The 20900-nt window shown below is 42.4% G+C and overlaps 1 protein-coding gene across 4 annotated transcripts in view; it reads right to left on the reverse strand.

Annotated features, from left to right (window-relative positions):
- ADGRG6 (adhesion G protein-coupled receptor G6) overlaps positions 1 to 20900 on the reverse strand; it is a 103168-nt gene that overhangs the window by 70257 nt on the left and 12011 nt on the right. For all 4 annotated transcript variants that reach the window (XM_079970942.1, XM_079970940.1, XM_079970941.1 and 1 more), the window contains exon 2: positions 19173 to 19270. In XM_079970942.1, the coding sequence (XP_079827068.1) occupies positions 19173 to 19270 (98 nt within the window). The remainder of the gene's footprint in view (positions 1 to 19172; positions 19271 to 20900) is intronic.

The following is a 20900-nucleotide window of genomic DNA, read 5'->3' on the forward strand; positions in this document are numbered from 1 at the left end:
ACGGAAGTGGGATCTCAGGGAACACGTACAACATCTGAGACATGCACAATAAATAGGTAAAAACAGTCCTTATTTTGGTAAGAGTACATAGGTTGGTTACTTCCACAAGACAGCCCCTAAGGCACTGCTTTTCTGAAAACAGCTGGAAGACGGAGATTCCATACAGCACTTAAAGATAATACTATGTTATCAAGGCACATGGTAGTTTCTCTTTTCTCTAACCCCTCCTCAAATTCTGCACAATTTTTTTCTTAAAACAGGGTAACCTTTCCTTTAATTGTGCCATGCATAAATAATCCAGTAGCAATGTAAGAATGAAATCATTCCATGCCATTAAAACCATATTTCCCTTAAACCTACCAATACATAAACGCATAAGCACAAGTTCCAAACAAGAGTCCACTCATGCCATGAGCAGTAAGAAAATAATTTTCTACCTCTCTGTACTATTCCAGCTCCAAACACTGCCACTTTTCTATTTATTTATCTTGGGCAAATTTCAATTTGTCCTACCAGCACTGTTGTGCTAGTTGAGGCACCCACTAACCAACAAGACGAGGAGGCAATTTTTGCTGCATTTCCTTGCCCACCTTGCAGCCCCTTCTCCCCTTCTGTTAGCAGATGCCTCATGCTGAATCAAAAGGCCTTCCGCTTGTACATGAGCACCAATTGGACACACAGCCCCCTAGATGCACTTTTAGAAGCTTTTAAACCTTCGTTTAAGCTTCAGTTGCATTATGAGTTGCTACCCTTCACCTTATCTGCAAAATAATACTCCCATAACCAGGGAGCATATGAAGCCTTCCTATCCTAGACCAGAAGTAGTGCACAAGCCTACCAAAATCTTTTATAATTCGATGAAAGACAGGATTGTGCTCTCATACAAATTACGCAACCACTGGGTTTTGGCCACTAATGCCAGATAACAAAGAAAGCATTATATCTCCAGCCCTATCAGCTTGCTTTACGTCTTCATTTGTTGAAACTCTGTCTCTTAGAGAGAATTCGTCCTATGGTTGAACTGTTTGGTGCACATAAGAGTGAGTGAATCAGTCAAAAGACCTCCTGAGAGATTGATAGTTACGTTCTCTTATGTTTAGTATCATTGTAGATGCCACAATGAATCTTAATTTTGATTTGTATAGTGCTAACCCAAAATAAATGCTTTGCTGACAAAAAAAAATTCTACTATTGTTAGCAATGCAATTATGACTGGGAGAAGAAACCAAATTACAGTGTTAAAAGAATTGTCGGCTAAAATCTCCTGGCTCAATTTTCAGTGAAAAACAGAGCTTAATTGTCCCAATACCATGTCATTTTTAAATACTTAGAAGTGAGAAATGAATACATAAATTTTACATGAAAGTAACTTGAGGCAAAAATGGGACAGTTCTGCTTCTATTTAAAATCAACAATCCCCCCCCCCCAATAATACTAGGAAGAAACTGTGCTTAGCAGACCAAAACTTGACACAGTGTAAATGCATAAAGCCACACTTCCAGGCTCTCCAGCAGAAGGTGTGGCTCTCAAAATGGATATGCACATAGTTATATGTGACATTTAGAAAGAATATTAATGCTGTGTGTACACATTATAACTTTAAAGCACATTAGAAGCATATTATTTTACTCAGAGAGAATTCTGGGCTCTGTAGTTTATTAAGTGCTGCCGGGAACTGTAACTCTGTGAGGGGTGAACTACAGCTCCCATAATTATTTGTGGGAAAGAATGTGCTCTAAAGATACAGTGTATACACAGCTATAGTTTTTAATCGGATCTATTTGGGAAGTTTTGTTTTCAGAGTTACTCATAACAATTTTCAAGATAACTAACACACAAATCAAATCATTTTGTCCATTTTGCCAAGTTTAATTCAAACTAGGTATCACCAGTCAGCGCAGCCATCTCTTTCCAGTTGTCCACCCAAAGAATATAAAAAAGGACAGAGGGCTTGGCTCCCAGGAAGGCTGGACTCACTGAACCTCTCATTTTTCAAATTAAGCCCAGGTTCTTTGATCCATAGAAGAAAGAAATGTTGTTACTTGCAATAGGGCAACAGACTTTTTTGCCTTATTAGAAAAAGCTAAACACAAAAATGTCTTACCTTAAAAACAAGAGACTTGAAATTTATATACACCCTAGGTGGCCAAGGTTGGTCATACCCAGAACAGACCCACTGAATTCAATGAGCTTAAATAACTACTATGAGTATGGCTTGGGTGGCTATAATTCAGCAAGTATAATAAGAACTGAAATGGTAGCAAGAGTCAAACTGTGGTGGAAATTATTGATATGACCATTAGAAGTTTTGTTTCTTACCTGTCTTGGCCCTTGCCCTCTCTTCACTACTTTTTCACACCTTCTTCATTTCATATGCCATGTTTTGTTATTGCAGCCCAGTTGGAATTTATGCAGGGTTTCAGCCTGCTCTTAATGTATTATGGAGTTGCACAGAAGAGCCAATACTTGGTGTCAATACTATTTCTAAACCTGAGAACAAATCATCAGAGTATATCTATATATATATTTCTAGTGATTCAGACCGTATTTCTGCCAATAATAATCACTGTGAGGAAAGTGGGTAGGCCTTTGGTTCATTTGGAATCCTGTCTCTAACCAGGAAGAACCACAGAGCTCAGCATTGGCTTTCACCTTCTTTGTGCTCTCCAGCCAAGGCTGCTTGCTGCCTCCCTTGCCTTACTTGTAAGTAGACTTCTACACAGGAGCAGATCCTTATTCACATGCAGACTATTATTCATGAGGAGATCTCTGGCTGACAGGAGGAGCCAACTGCTCCCTGCTTTCACAGCAGGGCTGCTGTCCCCCCCCCCCCCGGCTCCAGAGTCCTCTACCTCTTTTACCTCCCCCTGCACCCTTGTAATGCACCCTGCTACTACCACTGGGAGATTGGAAAAGATTTGAGGGAGCCACCAGTTCAGCATCCGCCAAAGACATCCCTACAAAGTTTCTTGAAAAATACATATAGCCTATGTAGGGTACCATGGTACCTCGGGTTACAGACGCTTCAGGTTACAGACTCCGCTAACCTGGAAATAGTACCTCGGGTTAAGAACTTTGCTTCAGTATGAGAACAGAAATCGTGTGGTGGCCATGCAGCAGCAGCAGGAGGCCCCATTAGCTAAAGTGGTAACTCAGGTTAAGAACAGTTTCAGGTTAAGAACGGACCTCCAGAACGAATTAAGTTCTTAACCCGAGGTACCACTGTATATAAAAGGGTTGCAAATGCTTGCCATGATTATAGAAGATCTATACTTGTTCAAAATCCTAACAATTAACCAGTTATACCTTTAGTAAGTTCAGGAAACAGATATAAAAGGAGAAAATATTTTCAGAGCCAGGGTTGGGGCCCTGCCCTGCCTGTTTCCCCTTGGTACTTTGGTTTCATGCCAGTGAAAATTCAAGTAGAAGCTAAACACATTGACTGGCTCAATACACAATTTGTGAAGAGGTCACACTGAAAGCAAAGTTGTGGATTTCCCCCAGAGGAAGGGGCAGTGTGAAAATCCTGTGCTACGCCCAATGTAACTTTAGAATATTTTCATTGGCAATTTTGCAAGAAGCTTATACAAGTAACAAGACTGACTTGCTAGCACTGACTTTAGTTTCATTTTTATAAAATAACTAAAAGTCAGTAGACTGAAATACATTATAAAAAGCTGCAACCTAGCAGTGTTTTGCTGAATAGGGGCCAGTGAACATTATGGTAAGTTCTGGCTCATAGCTCCTCTTTATCCACAAATTCAGTCCACTGCAAAGTAGTGCAGTTACTTCTTCCAAAGTATGCACGTACGTACATACGTACTTAAAGGTAAAGGTAAAGGTACCCCTGCCCGTACGGGCCAGTCTTGACAGACTCTGGGGTTGTGCGCCCATCTCACTTAAGAGGCCAGGGGCCAGCGCTGTCCGGAGACACTTCCGGGTCACGTGGCCAGCGTGACATCGCTGCTCTGGCCAGAGCCAGAGCCAGAGCCAGAGCCGCACACGGAAACGCCGTTTACCTTCCCGCTGGTAAGCGGTCCCTATTTATCTACTTGCACCCGGAGGTGCTTTCGAGCTGCTAGGTTGGCAGGCGCTGGGACCGAGCAGCGGGAGCGCACCCCGCCGCAGGGATTCGAACCGCAGACCTTTCGATCGGCAAGCCCTAGGCGCTAAGGCTTTAACCCACAGCGCCACCTGCGTCCCACATACGTACGTACTTACTTACTTAATAAATAAATAAATAAATATTCTGTTCTTCACACCCAACTCCTCTGGCAAAATACATAGATCAGTCTTAGATTACCTGTTGAATAGTGTGGTCTCTTGTGGATAGCTCAAGGAGTATGTTGATGTGGTCTTGCAGCATATTTTTACTGTAAGACCAGCAGCACACAAGAAAAGCAAATACAGCAATTTGTTGGCATTCCTCTGTTTCAAAGGACAGTGGAGTGTGCCTCCAGGGATGAAGTCAAACACTTGGAGAATCACAGCACCTGCTGTGGCTGCAGACTGGTAATTCGCAACTGCTGCCTCCAACGTAGTTTTTGCAGCGTTAGGAGTACCCCAAGGTGCAAGCCTGGGTAATGTGTATGGAGGTCCTGGGCTGCAATAAATTTGGCACCAGCTTTGCTGCAGAAGTTGCCGGAAGGCGGCATACAAGACGCCATTCAACCAACCATCTTAGAGGCTCTTACTCTGGATTTGTGTAAGGTTTTCTTCTCCCAAAGGTGTCCCATCAGGCAGCGGGTATGGGTTTTTCCTCGGGGTTTACTCCCAAAGCCTCTCTCATGAATGAGTATAGCCACAAGGCAGCAGAGATTAAGGATCAGAATTTTCCTTCTCCTACGTAGGCCACCTTCCCAGGTTAACAAGCCCCATCTGCCCCACCAATCATGATAAAACCTATGTCAACTCTACAGCACCATGAGGTGTATGAAGATATCCAATAAACCCATTCTACATCTGTGCCCATAGATGCAGAATCCACTACACTTTTCCCTACAGGAGTAAAGAGAGATATATTATTAAAGGAAAGGCATCAGTCATGATGAGTTGAAATTGAACCTCAATTATCAAATTCAGAACCCACACAGGTACAGTGGTACCTCGGGTTAAGAACTTAATTCGTTCTGGAGGTCCCTTCTTAACCTGAAACTGTTCTTAACCTGAGGTACCACTTTAGCTAATGGGGCCTCCTGCTGCCGCTGTGCGATTTCTGTTCTCATCCTGAAGCAAAGTTCTTAACCCAAGGTACCACCACCCGAAAAATCCTTGAAGGTGATCCGGAACCAGCCAATGCCTACCACGGGAATGTTGTTTCCCTGGTAGTCTCTCAGGTGTACGCGGTGAGAGTCGAGTTGCCTTTTGGACACTCTGGGTACCAGTCTTTTGATGGTTCTCCAAGACACAATGGACAGGGCAGACCCGGTGTTGATCTCCATGTCACATGGAGCTCCTTCAATGAGCACCGTGACGTTCAGCTTGTGTCACGTAGGTGAGTCAGTTTGGCCAATCGTGGTTCCAGACGGGCAGCGGCAGTTGGTGAGAGCGAAACAGCTTTCCTTAGCAGACTGGAGTGAAGACTTGGACTTGCGAGTCGGTGAAGGGGGGGTGTCAGACGGAGCCAATCGGCAGACCTTAGCGATGTGGCCCCTTCTGGAACACTTCCTACAGATGGCGTCTCTGAATCGACACTTGGCACGGGAATGGTTCCCTCCGCAGCCGGCACATTCCGGTTGGCCTTTGGACTTCTGTTGGAACTTCCTGCGCTCCTGCTTTGTCTGGTGCACGTCATCGTCTTCACTGGAGGATGCCTCATCACTGCTGGCCTCTTCACGATGCACTGGAACTGCCTTCCTAGCAAGACGCGGGCTGCTGGACTTGCAGATCTCCTTCAGCAGCTTCTGAGGCCACAGCCTCCTCAATGGCTTTCTGTAGCACGAGGTCTGGCTTGGCGAGGAGGCGCCGTTGCAGATGGATGTCCCGGACCCCGCAGACGATTTGATCCATCAGGGCATCGTCTAAGTCTCGGAACTCGCAGTGCATTGCAGCCTGTCGCAGGGCAGTGGTGTAGTTGTTGATTGACTCCCCCTCTGCCTGGTTCCGGTGATAGAACGCATGGTGGGCAGCAATCTTGGACGGCTTTGGTGCGTAGTGGTTGCGTAGCTTCTCTTGGATCGTGTTCCACGGTGTTGCCTGGACTGCTTCAGGCGCAACCAATGCTCGGGCCGTCTCAAACACCTCAAGCCCACAGAGGCTGAGGAATAGGCCCCACTTACGCTCCTGTGATACTTGCGTCAGCTCGTTGGCTTGGAGGTAGCAGTCAAACCAAGCAAGGTAGGAGTCCCATGATTCAGAGGCTGGCGCAAACGGCGGTAGAGGCACAAGTGAAGCCATGATTCCGATGCGTGAAGGGCGATGGATGGAACACCGTGCTCTAGCCAGAACAGTCAGCTCTGAATTGGTTCTGTTCAGTGATTTCGCTCAGTGATTCAGCTCAGTGATTCAGCTCTGCTCAGAAGTGGCTGCATCTGGCTGTGCTCTGATGTCCATCGATCCCATCCTCGTCGCCAGTGTTAAGTTGTGGGCGAACATAGCAGACGACACAGCGATTTCTCCAGAGCAGCTCTTTATTTGTAAGCTGGACAGAACTGAACAGCAAACAGCTCAGCCGGCCTGCTTTTATAGGCAGCCGGCTGTCAACATTGTAGCAACAACAACCCAGGGTTTCCCGCCTAAAATAACTGACATGGACCTGAGTGAAAACTATCTACAGTATCCCCCTGCTGGCCCAGGGTGAGAACTTCAGTACATAACAGTAACCTGAAGCATCTGTAACCTGAAGCATCTGTAACCCGAGGTACCACTGTATTCACATATTAATAGATTAATTTACAAGGACATGGAACTGTCTCATAGAATTCATAACCAGACTGAGTCTAAGGAATGTGAGGAAGGGGAGGAATCTGAAGGTCAGAATACTGCACTGTGTTTTGACTTCTTTTAAAAAAGGTTTATTTTGGATATCTATGCATTTTAGGAACATAAAAACATAGGAAACTGCCTTATATTGAGTCAGACCATTGGTCCATCAAGTTCAATATTGTCTACACTGAACAGCAGTGGGTCTCCAGGGTTTCAGGCAGGTGTTTCTCACATATTTACCTGGCTAGGCAGAGGATTGAACTGTATGCAAAGCAAATGCACTCCCACTAAACTACAGTCCTTCCCCTTAGCTGATTCAAAATACACAGAAAGTATCTGAAATTTCTACACTGGCTTTAGCAACCTTTTGGATGTAGGCTTTTTTTATTAATACATTTATTTAAAAAAAGAAGGGTGAAAGCTATTAAAATTGCTTCATCCATCCCATCGTAGAATTTTCCCTAGCATAACTTTTTCCAATCTATTTCTGAACAATTTTACCAAAAGGGGATTCCACAACTTCTCTTGGAAAAAATATTCCATACAATAATAGATTGCACAGTAAGGTCAAACTTTATCCAAGTTGTCAATGGAGGTTCCAGACATCCAGATTTGGCATGGACGGTGCGGGAATTGGCCCTCTAGCCTAGCTTCCAGGTCAACCCTCATCCTACGCCTATAAATTCCAGGATTATAATAGTATTCAGTGAATCTATCTCTTGGCTCTCAGCCTCTCCACTTTCTCCTTTTGGCCAGTGGAGCTAGACCATTATAACAGAGACAAGGGTGAGAAGAAAGCTCTGCACACTTCCTTGATATGCCCCGTCTTTTCTCCGGGTGTGTCTTACCCACATCTCCAACCTGATGGGTTCAACAAAAGGATGACAAGTGATAAGAATAATGTAATGATATATGAGAATATGCAATAATGTTTTACGTAGTCATCATGTATGTTATCAGCTTCCATGCCAGTGTGTAGGATATATTTACTTCCAAGCAGATAGATAGATAGATAGATATCTCCCTTGCATATATTTAGGAAGTGAGGCACCCACTGTAAAAGGGATTTCCTTAACGTTGGTTTTGACAAGTAGGGCTTCTTTTTTCCCCTGTCAATAAGTATTCCAGGAAAGATGGTTCCACTTCCATGTCAGCCACCCCATTCATTATTATCATATGTGATATGAAAACGTAGGAAATTTGTAAAGCCTTACAAAAGAAATAGGAAACGCTACAAAAGTTTCCCTGAACACATGTAATATTTTAAGTCAGAAATAAAAAGTGGACCTCATGTTGGATTTAGTATTCCTAAAAAAAAAAAGAGAGAAAGGAAAAAGCAACTTCCTATTGCCAAAAATCCCAAACAATTAAGTTACATAAGGTGCAGAGGAAAAAAACATGCTATTACAAATGGGCTTGTTTAAATGACCTGCTGCTGCACTTTAAATTACCCTCTGTAACTGCCCGGGCTTTATGACTGACTCGCTTTACAATTTCTGAAACCAAACCAAGCACATTAGCCAAAAGGAAATCTCTTTCATGGTTATGTATTTAAAAGTAATACAGACAGGAAAATGGCATTTTGTTATCTCTGGAGACATACTTTAAAGAGGCTTGAAAAGATTTATGAAGCCGGATGACAAGTGCAACAGAGATTCTTGAAGAGAGTTGGGAAGTGACTTAAAACGTTTTTAATGCCGTTTTTGTTAATGAAGCCAACTGAACAAATTGTTTTAAAACTGACTATGTTTTTAATTTACTGCAATGCTCCTTATCTTGAACTTTAACACAATGTACAGGATCAGAATTTACTACTGGTGCCACTACCCAGCATTATTTCTACAATCCCCCAATCATGAAAGGCCTTATCTGTTTGAAAAACTGGGCAGCTGATTAGTGTGTTTGTCAGCTTATTTAGGAACCTTTGAGAAATATTACATTTCTTAAATTTCTGGCTGATCTGCTTTTATAGTGAGACACATACATATGGAATGTATGTACATTAATTATAAGTGAGTGATGAATGCCACTTAAACTCTGTTGAATTCCCCTGGGATTCAGAGGCAGTTTCTGTATGGCCCCTGAGACCACAGGTATAACTCATTCATTCACACATGTAACAGAGCCTATAAATCCAATCAGAAGCACTAGCTGGCAGCCCACTCAGGGCACAGTGGGTATCTCTCTGTATACCCTCCAACATTTCTCTGATGAAAATAGGGACATCCTATTCCATGATAATAATAGTAATCATATTATGATTTATACCCTGCCCATTTGACTGGGTTGCCCCAGCCACTCTGGGCGGTTTCCAACATATATAAAAACATAATAAAGCATTAAACATTAAAAAAACCACTTCCCTATACAGTGGTACCTCTGGTTACAAACGGAATCTCTTCCGGAGGTCCATTTGTAACCAGAAACTGCTTGTAAGCTGAGGCTTGTAACCCATTAGCGATAGCTTGCCTCTGGCATGCGATTTCCGCTCATATCCCGGGGCAAAGTTCACAACCAGGAGCGGCTACTGCCGGGTTACTGGAGCTCACAGCATGCGCAACCAGAGGCGTTCACAAACAGAAGTACCACTGTACAGGGCTGCCTTCAGATGTCTTCTAAAGGTTGTATCGCCTTAGCTCAGGGGTTGCCTAACACCATACTCTCCAACATTTCTCCAATAAAAATAGGGGCATCCTAAGGAAAAGCAGGATATTCCAGGATCAAATCAGAATCTGGGGCTGTCCCTGGAAAATAGGAATGCTTGGAGGGTTTGTCCTGTTCTACAAGTTGCTCTTCCAGACAAAATATAGTAGACAAAAGGTTTACCATTTTGATGCAATAGATAAATAACTGTTTATACTCAAGTTGGTTTGGGCTTGGGTGTAACATCATACATCTTACAGACCAGTTTCAATGGAAGCCCCATATAGAGGACTTGTGTAATCCAACTGTGAGGCTATGAGTGCATGGATACAGCAGCAAAGCTCTCCCTGTCCAGGGAAGGGTGTAGTTGGCATACCAAAACTAGTTAATAGGTTCTCCTCACCAGAGTCTCCACTGACAAAGTAGCTGCTGCTTTAGAAGGAGCACAACCCTGTCCAGAAGTGGTAAACTCCCAAACCCATGGACCCTGAAACCCCTCACTCAGTTTCCACCTTACCAGGGTTTGGCATCAGTTTATTGGTCCCCAGCCAACCCCCCACTGCATCCAAGCTCTGGTTCAGAACAGTCATAGCCTCTCCTTATTCAGATCTTAGCATACTGTTAATGCTGTGCATCCCCAAACAGGAGGCAATGTTATAGCTTATAAAGTAGTAACATTAAGAGGGTAACTTGTATTTTCAAGATACAGTATTCTTAATATCTCAGTTCTCCTCGTATTTGAGAACCACATCCTATGTATGTGTTAAATCACATGACAATTGCTTAGAGAGAATCCTTAGATCTAAAGGTAATTATTGCCTCAAATATGAAGTGGAATTACAAACCTCACTCTTTTGGAAGATGTTGGAATGAAAGGTGCTGAGGAAGCAGAAAAGCTTGGCATTACATCCTAGCTTTGTAACTAGGCTCTTTCATCTGGATGAATACCTTCACATCAAAAGTACCATATTGTGCAAAGTATTTATCTATTTTGCAGCTTACTAAAACAAACAAATATCTGTACATAAGCTCCAGGCCCTCTTCCATTCACTTAAAAAGGTAAAGGTAAAGGTACCCCTGCCCGTACGGGCCAGTCTTGACAAACTCTGGGGTTGTGCGCCCATCTCACTTAAGAGGCCAGGGGCCAGTGCTGTCCGGAGACACTTCCGGGTCACGTGGCCAGCGTGACATCGCTGCTCTAGCTAGAGCCAAAGCCAGAGCCAGAGCCGCACACGGAAACGCCGTTTACCTTCCCGCTGGTAAGCGGTCCCTATTTATCTACTTGCACCCGGAGGTGCTTTCAAACTGCTAGGTTGGCAGGCGCTGGGACCGAGCAGCGGGAGCGCACCCCGCCGCAGGGATTCGAACAGCCGACCTTTCGATCGGCAAGCCCTGGGCGCTGAGGCTTTAACCCACAGCGCCACCTGCGTCCCCTTCCATTCACTTAAGTCTGCATAAACTCTTTATGCAGTTCACAATCTTCTGAGGTCAATTTTCTATCAAAATGTAGTGTAAAAAGCCATCCTATCATCACTTCATTTCTGGTGCTACTTCCCAATATCCCCTTTAGGAATTATCTAGTAGCATCCAAAAAGATGAATGGGGGGGGGGGAGAATATTTAAAAATAGAATAGATAATTTAAAAACAAGAAAATGACTACACATTTAATATGACAGATCACGTTTTCATGGACCTCATGGTTAAAGAACAGTTTTTATCCGTGGGCTGTTGGGCTGCTGAATGGAAAAAAATAGTGGTGCAATTGACTTCCAACAAGCATACGGAGCGTGAGTGTATTGGGGGTGGTGTAGTGACAATAAAGGTTTATTATTTTATTATTTCATCAGATATATATATATACTCTCGTCTAGGGAAACATGCCATAACAAATTATTTAGGGTGCCACAACACACTGTTTTTGCTACAGCTCAATACAGCTAACATCTTTGGAAATTGGTACAATGAAATGTAATTTAAAATTATAACATTTACTATCCCCAATAAGTGTAAATTGTGGCAGGCAGATAACAAAAGCAGGCAGGCAGATAACAAAAGTAATCCAAATTAATCATTCTCCTAAAGCAGAGGACACAGCAATGGTGAATGAGCAACAAATGAGAGAAAGAGTGACTTAATTTTTACGAGACAAACTAAATGTCAACATGCTACAATGGATCAATTATTGTGAACCCATTTGTCATGCAATGCATTAGGCCCATATGAAAGTGATTCTTGCAATTAATACAAAATAATATCTACTTGAACAAGATTTTACTTTCTCTTTTGACAGAATTAGTGATAAACACAATCAGTCTCATGCTATCCTTTAAAGCAAATTCCTTGAAACCGATACCATAAACAAGGCTAATGAAAAAAAGTTAAATTGATGAATCATTAAGACTTTTATTTTATTTGGTAATGTGGTTTGCTTCCTGCTGGGTACAAGATGTTCATGGAGCATTTCATGCATCTGGAGTGAACAAAAGCAGTAGCTGATTATTTAAGATAAGAAGCATTCCACACTATGTATCCAAGATTAGAATTTGGCCTAGACAGCAGAACTACTATCACTGGGAGCCAGCACACCACAGTAAATTGATTGTAAAGCGACAATAAATCTTTCGCCACAATGTGAACAAAAATAATTGATGTCCAAGAAAACATTTCTCTCTCCCTCTCTCACTGAGCTTGGATTAAAAACATCCAGATTATACATGGATGGGTAAGTAACAACATGGATGGTTAACCAGACTCAATTTATTGCTTTATTGGCTGTGAGAATTACTGAATGGGGGACAGTAGAACCTTTTAAAGTTTACTTTGAAGGAAGTAAAGATTAGAGGAACTAGAAAGTTAATTTGTACATCCCCAGATTCAGCTGAAGAAACACACTTGTCAAGCAAATACAGAAAGAAAACAAATCCCCATTCTTATTTTTGGCCTCATTAACAGAGCTTCTAAGCCAATATCAGCCCCACTGAAACCACTGGACGATGCAGATCTCAGCAGAAAACATGGCCAATACAATATTGGAATTTATTTAGGACGGCTGTTATTTAGCCTTAACAGAACTGAATAAAAACATTTGATACCAAAGTCCCCAATGGGACTTGTCCTTTTACGTCTTTCGCAAAAAGGGAGTTAAATCATTGCCTAAACCCAACTTCACTGTCATCCTATGGCATGATGATTACACAGATGAAAAGCAGACTTTGAAAATCCCTTCTCTTTTCAAGCAATGTGACTAAAGAGATCACAATAAACTGCAGGACAGAAGAGGCAGCACATTTCACTGCCAAGTATGCTCAAGTTTTTCTTCTCAAATCCTCTAAGCCCTTCACAGTATGAAAACTGAATAGCAACACAACAGTAAAACAAAAACAAAAAACCAAGCCCTTTAAAGGTTTGGAAGGGGGTCCCCCAACGTTTTTGACCCAGTAGTGTCGTGTTACTTCAACATAAACTACAAATGTCCTCTGGCTGGATCAGCATTTATTTATATCTTGCCCTTCATATCAATCCCAGCATGGGTAACAACAATATTTAAACAACCAAAAATAAAATACTGTACAACAAAATGAACAAACAACTAGTAAAACCAATAAAGCTATCAAGAACAAAAACATGTAATCAGCAGTAGACCCTATCGTTATCACCGCAGCAGTGACCAACCATTCAAAAGAGCTCAGGAACCTACGAGGGGTCTCTCACTGGCCTTAGCCCAACCTCACTGTCTGGTCCCAGGGCCTGGTGTGGACAGCTACAGTCAGCTGGGTGACTACTGCTGCCTGGGAGTGAGCCATGAAAAAAATATGGACACACCTAGACACGCATATTATACCTGGGCTGAGGGAACTGCACTGGCTACCAGTCAGTTACTGGGCCATGTTCAAGACCTTGTTGTTAACATATAAAGCCCTAAGCAACTCAGGACCAGGTTACCTGAAAAACAGCCTGTGGGAAAATTCATGTGGCACCACACCTTACAGAATATCATAGGGGGTGACCCCAGTGCTTTTTTCCAGGGGGTACTCAAGGGTACACAGTACCAACACCTCTTTTTTAATGTTGTTAAAAAGTGTGGCAATTACTGTAACAACTTTATGGCGAGTACCAGCACCTATTTTTCGGGGGGGGGGGGGACGGGACGACACACACTGTTTTACTGGTTTAAGGCTGTTATTTTGTTTTAATGATAAATGGTTTGTTTTTAGACTGTACGCTGCAGAGAGTTGAAAGATATTAAGCAGTATATAAATGCTTTCAAACTAACAGATGCAATAGAATGGCTGTCAGGCGTGTGCACCATAGGACCCAATACAGAAGCCTGCTTGCGCTGGACTGACCAGTAAAGCAAAAATGAAAGAGGGGTCAAACTGGCTGAGTGAAAGCAGGAGAAGATCCCAAGCAGGAAATACTGAAGAAAGGCAGTGAAAGAGCCTCACAGAGCAAGCCTGCTCAGAAGTCCTACTGAATTCAGTGGAGCTTACTCCCAAGTAAATGGGGTACGGACTGAAGATTAAGAGAGGAAGAAGGAAGAGCAGAGTTTTAGAGGGAAGGTATGAAGGATTTCACCACTTTTCTAAGTTCACTGGCTGGCTGCAGTTAAGCAATCAGTTTCTGCAAAACAGCTGCACTGGAGGTGCCAGAATAAAAGAAACAAACTTTCCATTGTATTAACTAACTTTATTTTGCAATATAACCTGGCTTTGGCCCAACATTATTTATTTGTTTATACTATGCCCTAACCATGTCCTGTTCAAAAATATTGGGAACTGGGAAAAATAATAATAATCAAGATTACAAATTCAGGGCATACTACATTTTCTTTCATCCCCAATGTTTATAGTGTTTGTGTCAGGCAGCATAAAAAAGCACAGCAGCAATGTATATATTTTGTAATAATATAGACACTATAAGGATTGCATCATACCTTATTTTTCTTGCTTAGGCTCCAATCCTAATCCCATTTATCTAGGTGTAAACCCGCAATGAATTTAACAAGACTTGCTTCTGAAAATGCATGTTTAGGATTGCACTGTTGTTTATCTTCATGGAAAAACAAAACTGTGTTGCATATGCCCCAATGCAGTGGTTCCCAACCTGGGGGCAGCAGCGTTATTGCACGATTCTGTGAACAAATTATCCCAGAGCCCCAACCCCAGCTGCCTGACAAGAATCTGTACTTCCAGTTGTTGCTGCTTTTATATACACCGCAGATCAGTCTCTTAACTATATACTTTTATGCAAAGTGAACATACACATAGATTAAAATCCTATGTCCAATTACCTAATACCCAGGTATTTTTTTAAAAAAATCACATCCATTATGTTATAAAATTGAACCAGACAATTTTTATTTTCACAACAACCCTGTGAGCTTAAGAGAGACCAGTCCTGGTCACTAAGTGAGCTCAGTTCAGCAAGAACAAGTCTCACGCATACAAACATCAACACTAATACAGGTGAATTCAGAAACAGACATTATTACATATTTGGCTATTCAAGTATTATTGCATAAAACTGACTTCCTGTTGCCCAAGTTATTTGTGGCTTTAACTGCATTGCAGCATTTGTGGTAATGAAGCAACAGTCTACAAGTTCTGGAGCCATTTCTGGAACATCAATTCTAAAATCTGTCTCAAACTATTTAGCTCCATGAGGGTTCCTAGAAATCTTCCCTCCATGTACACCAGAAGCGCATTGCTGGATCAAACAAAAGACCCATCTAATCCAGCATCCTTTTGTACTTTATTTTGTACTTTATTTTGTCTGTGCTGAACCCTCTAACATTCAGCTCCATTGGATGTCCACAAGTTCTGGTGTTACGAGAAAACTTTTCTCCATCTACTTTCTCTACACTATAAATTATTGGACATACCTCCTTCTTTCCCCCTCTTACTCTATCTTTTATTTAATCTACAAAGTCCCAAATGTTGTAACCTTTCCTCATAGGGGAGCTTGGCCATTTTGGTTGCCCTTTTCTGAACTGTAAATTGGGAATGTCTATCAAAGCATAGCTGTACTAACTCAAACTATGCTTTGGTTGACAGAACCATTTCCACCTCAGCACTTTCATTTTTGAGTAAAGGTGACACAAACAATACACTGTCTTCCAACTGTGGTATATAGGCATTAAGATATTGAGTTTTATTTTCCTGATGATCCCCAACATGGAATTCATATTTTTCACAGCTGCCCCTCACACATAGTTTGTGTCTTCATTGAACTATCCACTATGACCCTATGGTCTTGCTCCTGGTCAGTCACTGTCAGCCAAGACTCCATTAGTTTACACGTGCAATTAGGTTGTGGGGTTTTTTTGCCCCATTTGTGTCACTTTACAGCTTACATTGAATATCATTTGCCATTTTACTGCCAAATCATCCTATTTGGAGATATTGCCTCACAAATCCCTTTTTGTGACCCTAAGCAATTTGGTTTCAGCAGCAAACTTGGTACCTTGCTGCTCACCCCTAAATCTAGGTAGTTTGTGTACAAGTTAAAAAGCACACATCTCAACACTGGTCATTGGATGACTCCACTTTTTACATCCCTCCATAGGGAGAACTATCCATTTATTCCTAATTTCTGCTTCCTATGTCTTAACCAGTTCTCAATCCATAAGATGACACCTCTTATTTCATGACTACTGACCTTATTCAGGTACTTTGTAATAAGGTTTCCACACACACACACACACACACACACACACACACACACCCCAGCATCTTCTTGGTGGAGATACATATCATGTTTGTGAATAGCAGTTTCAGGTATGTATATCTCAGTGTTCTTCCCACTATGTTCCTGGAAATCTCGTTTGGAGTCTTGAAGGATGTATGTGCTGGGGCAGCCAAGCTTATGTTAAACCCACTTTCAAGACTGAGATATTTCCATAAAAATTGCTATACAGTGGGGGAAATGGTTACCTAAATTCATTCTAACACAAAGCAGTTTCTGTTCTTTGCCTTTTGAATAAGAGGCAGTGATGTGGCAACATCATGCATAGGGGAGGGGTATATACTGGAGAGAGTGAACCTTGATTTGGAATCCACAGCCTTTAGGATCATAACCAGGATATCTTTACAAGCACATCAACTTGCATTTTACAGATGAAATTTTATATCTGAACATTAAAAGAAATAAATTCAGTAACTAACTTTCCCTGGAACATCTGGAACAGGCTCCCCTTCCATCTTCTATAACCTTATACAAAGGAAGCACTAAGAATCTTGTCATTTGCCACACATTCCTTTGTGATAACTTAAGCCATGAGCTCTTTTTCTGCACCTAATAATCACTTTATGATAAAAGATGACTTCAGTCTGATAGCATGAGCCTGTCACTGCACCATTAATTAGGGGAATAGGAACACTGAACGGTCAGGGCTAGCATCTGAACAAAACCAACTCTGTTCAAGGAATACTGCAGCAGCTAGCCTGAACACTCATCTCAAGCTGAGTTAATAAACAAAGGGGAAAAACACCCCAGGAACACTATGATCATATTCCATTGTTCATTACTAAATTAACTGAATTCCTATCTTTCTACAGACCTGTAGTTTCCAGTCTGTAAAAAATTATTTGTCAGAGCACTTTATATGACAAATATAGGGAGAGGAAAGAAAGCAACTGAAATTTGTGTTCCATTTCCTTCTCATCACAGCACTGATTCTCTGAAAAACCCTACCTTTGTCTTTCGAAAACCATGGGGGGGGGGACAGTAGCAAGTAAACATACACCTAAAAAATCTGCACTTTTAATGAATTGTTGTTTTAAAATCTATTCGTATGTTACTGTGACCAAGATGGTGGACTAGCCAAAATGGAAGGATCTAAAGGAAGTGTAGTCTAGGTATAATCTGGCTATTACAGTCCAAGAGGTTTGCTGACATGGAAATCAAGAGAAAATGTTAAGACAATGTACCATGGTTTTTTAAAACTGCTTTGAAGGTTTATTTTACAATCAAGCAGTAAATCAATTTTATGAAATAAATTAATATTTCTTTCCATTTCATGAGAAAGAAGCACACAAGGTGAAAACACACTATTTTGTGTTAAGAAATGTTACTCACTTTTCTTAATATTTAGGAGGAATTATACCCCACAGACTTACAAAACCACATTTCAAACCCAAATTTTAATACATTTTCCAGTTAGACACAGTTATACATTATACGTGTTTGCAGAGTGCATGTTGAACAGTACTTGTTAATTCTGGTTTTGGAATAATTTTGACCCTAAATGTGAAACTCTCCCAGAACGTTTCGACTCATTAAAAACTGACAAATCACTGGGTCCAATGGTACAAACCCAAGAGTTCGTAAAGCATTCAAACGAGAAATTACCAATCCTCTAACAAAAAAATGTAACCTGTCTCTAAAATCTGCCTCTGTACCTGAGGACTAGAAAGCAGGCAATGTTAACATAAGTTTTTAAAAAGAGATACTGATGATATTCTGGAATTTACAGGCCAGTTAGCTTGGTGTCTATTTCAAGAAAACTGGCAGTCAGCATTATTAAAGACAGACATACCAGGCATATGGAGGAACAAGTCTTGCTGAATCAGAACCATACCCGTACACACCCTGATGATATGATGAGATAATTTTCACAAAGCATTGGTAACAATGCTATATAAACATTCCGTTCTTCTTGGCACCGTATTTGGAATTGCAGTGATTTTGTTCTGCCTTTGTAACCCAAGGATGAAAAACGAGCGCTTACTTATTTGCCACTCACTCACAGATAGGATCTTTGGCTTTTACTTAAGGTACATGATTTAAGAATGCCAGAAAGCACACACCTGTTGAGATTTGTGTGCCACACAACAGCTTGATAAAGATAAAAGTAAATTAACTGTAGTAACATGCAGTCCTTGAAATCCTGTGTTAAATTATTCCATGGAAGCTTTGGGATTCCCTGTACAGGGAGGTCCACCTCCCTCTGATGCCAGCTCTGCGAAGACCTCGCTTTTCATACAGGTATTTGGCATGACTTGCTGTTAATTTTAGCTCTCCTGGCATACTAACTTTTAACTTATTACTGATCTGTCTTTTATTGCTTTTAATGTATTGCAAGTCAAGCATGAACATTTTGTTGTTAGTGAGATAGTAAATTTTAAAATAATTAAATGAACCCTCACAGTCCTAGTAGAGTTTTTTCTTTCTTTCTTGTAATTAACAGACAGTGTTTCAATAATGACCTAATGCAGTACAGTGGTACCTCTGGTTGTGAACGGGATCCGTTCCAAAGGCCCGTTCACAACATGAAAGGAACACAACACACAGCAGCGCTTCTGCGCATGCGTGTGACGTCATTTTGCGCATCTGCGCATGCGGTGAAACCCGGAAGTAACCCTTTCCGGTACTTCCAGGTCGCTGTGGGACGTAACCTGAAAGAACGCAACATGAAGCAGACGTAACATGAGGTATGACTGTAGTAGTAAATCAGCAGAACCTAACTGTTGTACTGAACCAGCAGTCTAATTGATCCAGCATCCTGTCCCCAGCACAGACAACCCAAGTATAATAAGCATGATAATGTTATTCTACAACTCTCACCCATTTTAGCAGACTGGGAGAAGAAAAACATCTTTCTTACCTGAATACTGTACACATATAAGATACAGAGTAAATAGGAACAGCAAATGGAGCTTCCATTTCCACTGGTAGCACCACACTTGGCTCTCATAAGACATCCTATGAAAATAAAAAATAAGAAAATTTAAAATATGCTTTTGCTTTTTAGTGCAAGCAATCTTCTATTACTAATACAAATGTAATCACTAACAAATGCAAAATCCCTTTAAGCAGGGATGGAGAATATCCAGATATGGGCCAATCTTGGACCTCCAGGGGGTTCAAGTTGACCCACAAAGCAATTTCCCAAAACCATACCTCCCTGTCCATCAGCTAACTTCACTGTGTAACATCAGCTAGTGGGCAGGAGGGCAGGGTTCAATCCTACTGGAGTCTACTTTGCCATCATGTTTCCTGTGGGTAATGTTCTGGTAAAGTACACCACTGTAGTCAGCGGGATTGAACCCTCCACTAAACTGGTGAGCAGAGAGTTCCACCAGGCTAAGGTCAGAGCTGCCCGAGGTCCCAGCTCACAAAGGACCAACGCCAGTCCGTTGTTATGTACAAAAGTCTTTATTGAAACGCAGTTTCGATTTCAAAGCCACGGCGTGCAGCCCTACGTCTTAAAGCCTAGACCGCTGAAGCTCCGTCTGAATCTCCTCCCCCCCAGACACCAGTTTAAGACTCTAGCCTTGCTCCACCTCTTCCTTTGCTCTTTCCTCCTCTGGGTCCGCCTGTCCGCTGGGGTCTTGCCCTTTCTAGATTCTTCTGACGCTGAGTCCCCTGAGTCTTCCCCCTCCCTCCGGCGGGCTTTAGGACCTGGTTCCCAATCCGGGTTACCTGCTGTGCCGCGCGCCTGTACATTCGAACTTGGCGCGCGCGCCCAGCCGGCAACCTTCCTCCTGACCGTTACACTGCTCCTGTCACTGCTTCCCCCTTCGGAGAGGCTAGCTGGACCTGACCTCCCCTCCGTTCCCTCACTCTGCAATGGAGGCGTGGCCAGCCCTGATTCATCTTCTCTCCCTGCTGGAGGAGAAGCTGCTCCTGATACATGGGACTCTTCCCCCCCACTACGCTCTGGTGGAGGAGCTGGTCCTGATCTCTCGCTGCTGCTTTGGGAGTCCCCGCTGGCCCCTTGCTTCTGGTGTGTCCCCCCTGGGACCCCCCTTGCCCTGGCCGTCGGCGCCCCCCTCTGGGAATCTTCTGATTCGCTGGAGAAGCTCATGGAATCTCTCGGGCCACTCTCATACTCCCCTACGCTGCCCTCAGATTCTTCCCCTTCGCTCTCCATTTCCTCTCTCCCCTGTGCCTCTGCTCCTGAGCCCCTGACAGTTGCAAATGTCTATTCCCCTGCGGCAATCAGGCATGTAGTCAAAGTGTAGTGTGAGCTGTTTAAAATCCCTTTTGAAAACAGATCTATGCTGCAATCTGAATTCATATTTGGAGCTTTAAAGCACAGTGTCACCCGACATCAGGTGTCTGAAAAGTGGGTGGCCTTGGCCGCCTGTCAAATTTGGCCCTCTGAGGAGGCGAAATAAGAATCTGGCTCACCACCTAGAAAAGGTTCTCTGCCCCTGCTTTAAAGAGTTGAAAGGATTTTTGCTTCACTGAATAAGAGGTATGTTAGAGACATGAACTCTGAACTAGAACTTCGGTGGAGCTGAGTTGTATCTAAGTCAATGAGGCTCAATTTAAGCATGCTGACCAATAAAACATGTTTAGCTTTGTTCCTAGGTTCAGTCACCGCATG

Source organism: Podarcis cretensis, assembly GCF_951804945.1.
Source record: "Podarcis cretensis genome assembly, chromosome: 3".
Classification (NCBI taxonomy): Eukaryota; Metazoa; Chordata; class Lepidosauria; order Squamata; family Lacertidae; genus Podarcis; species Podarcis cretensis.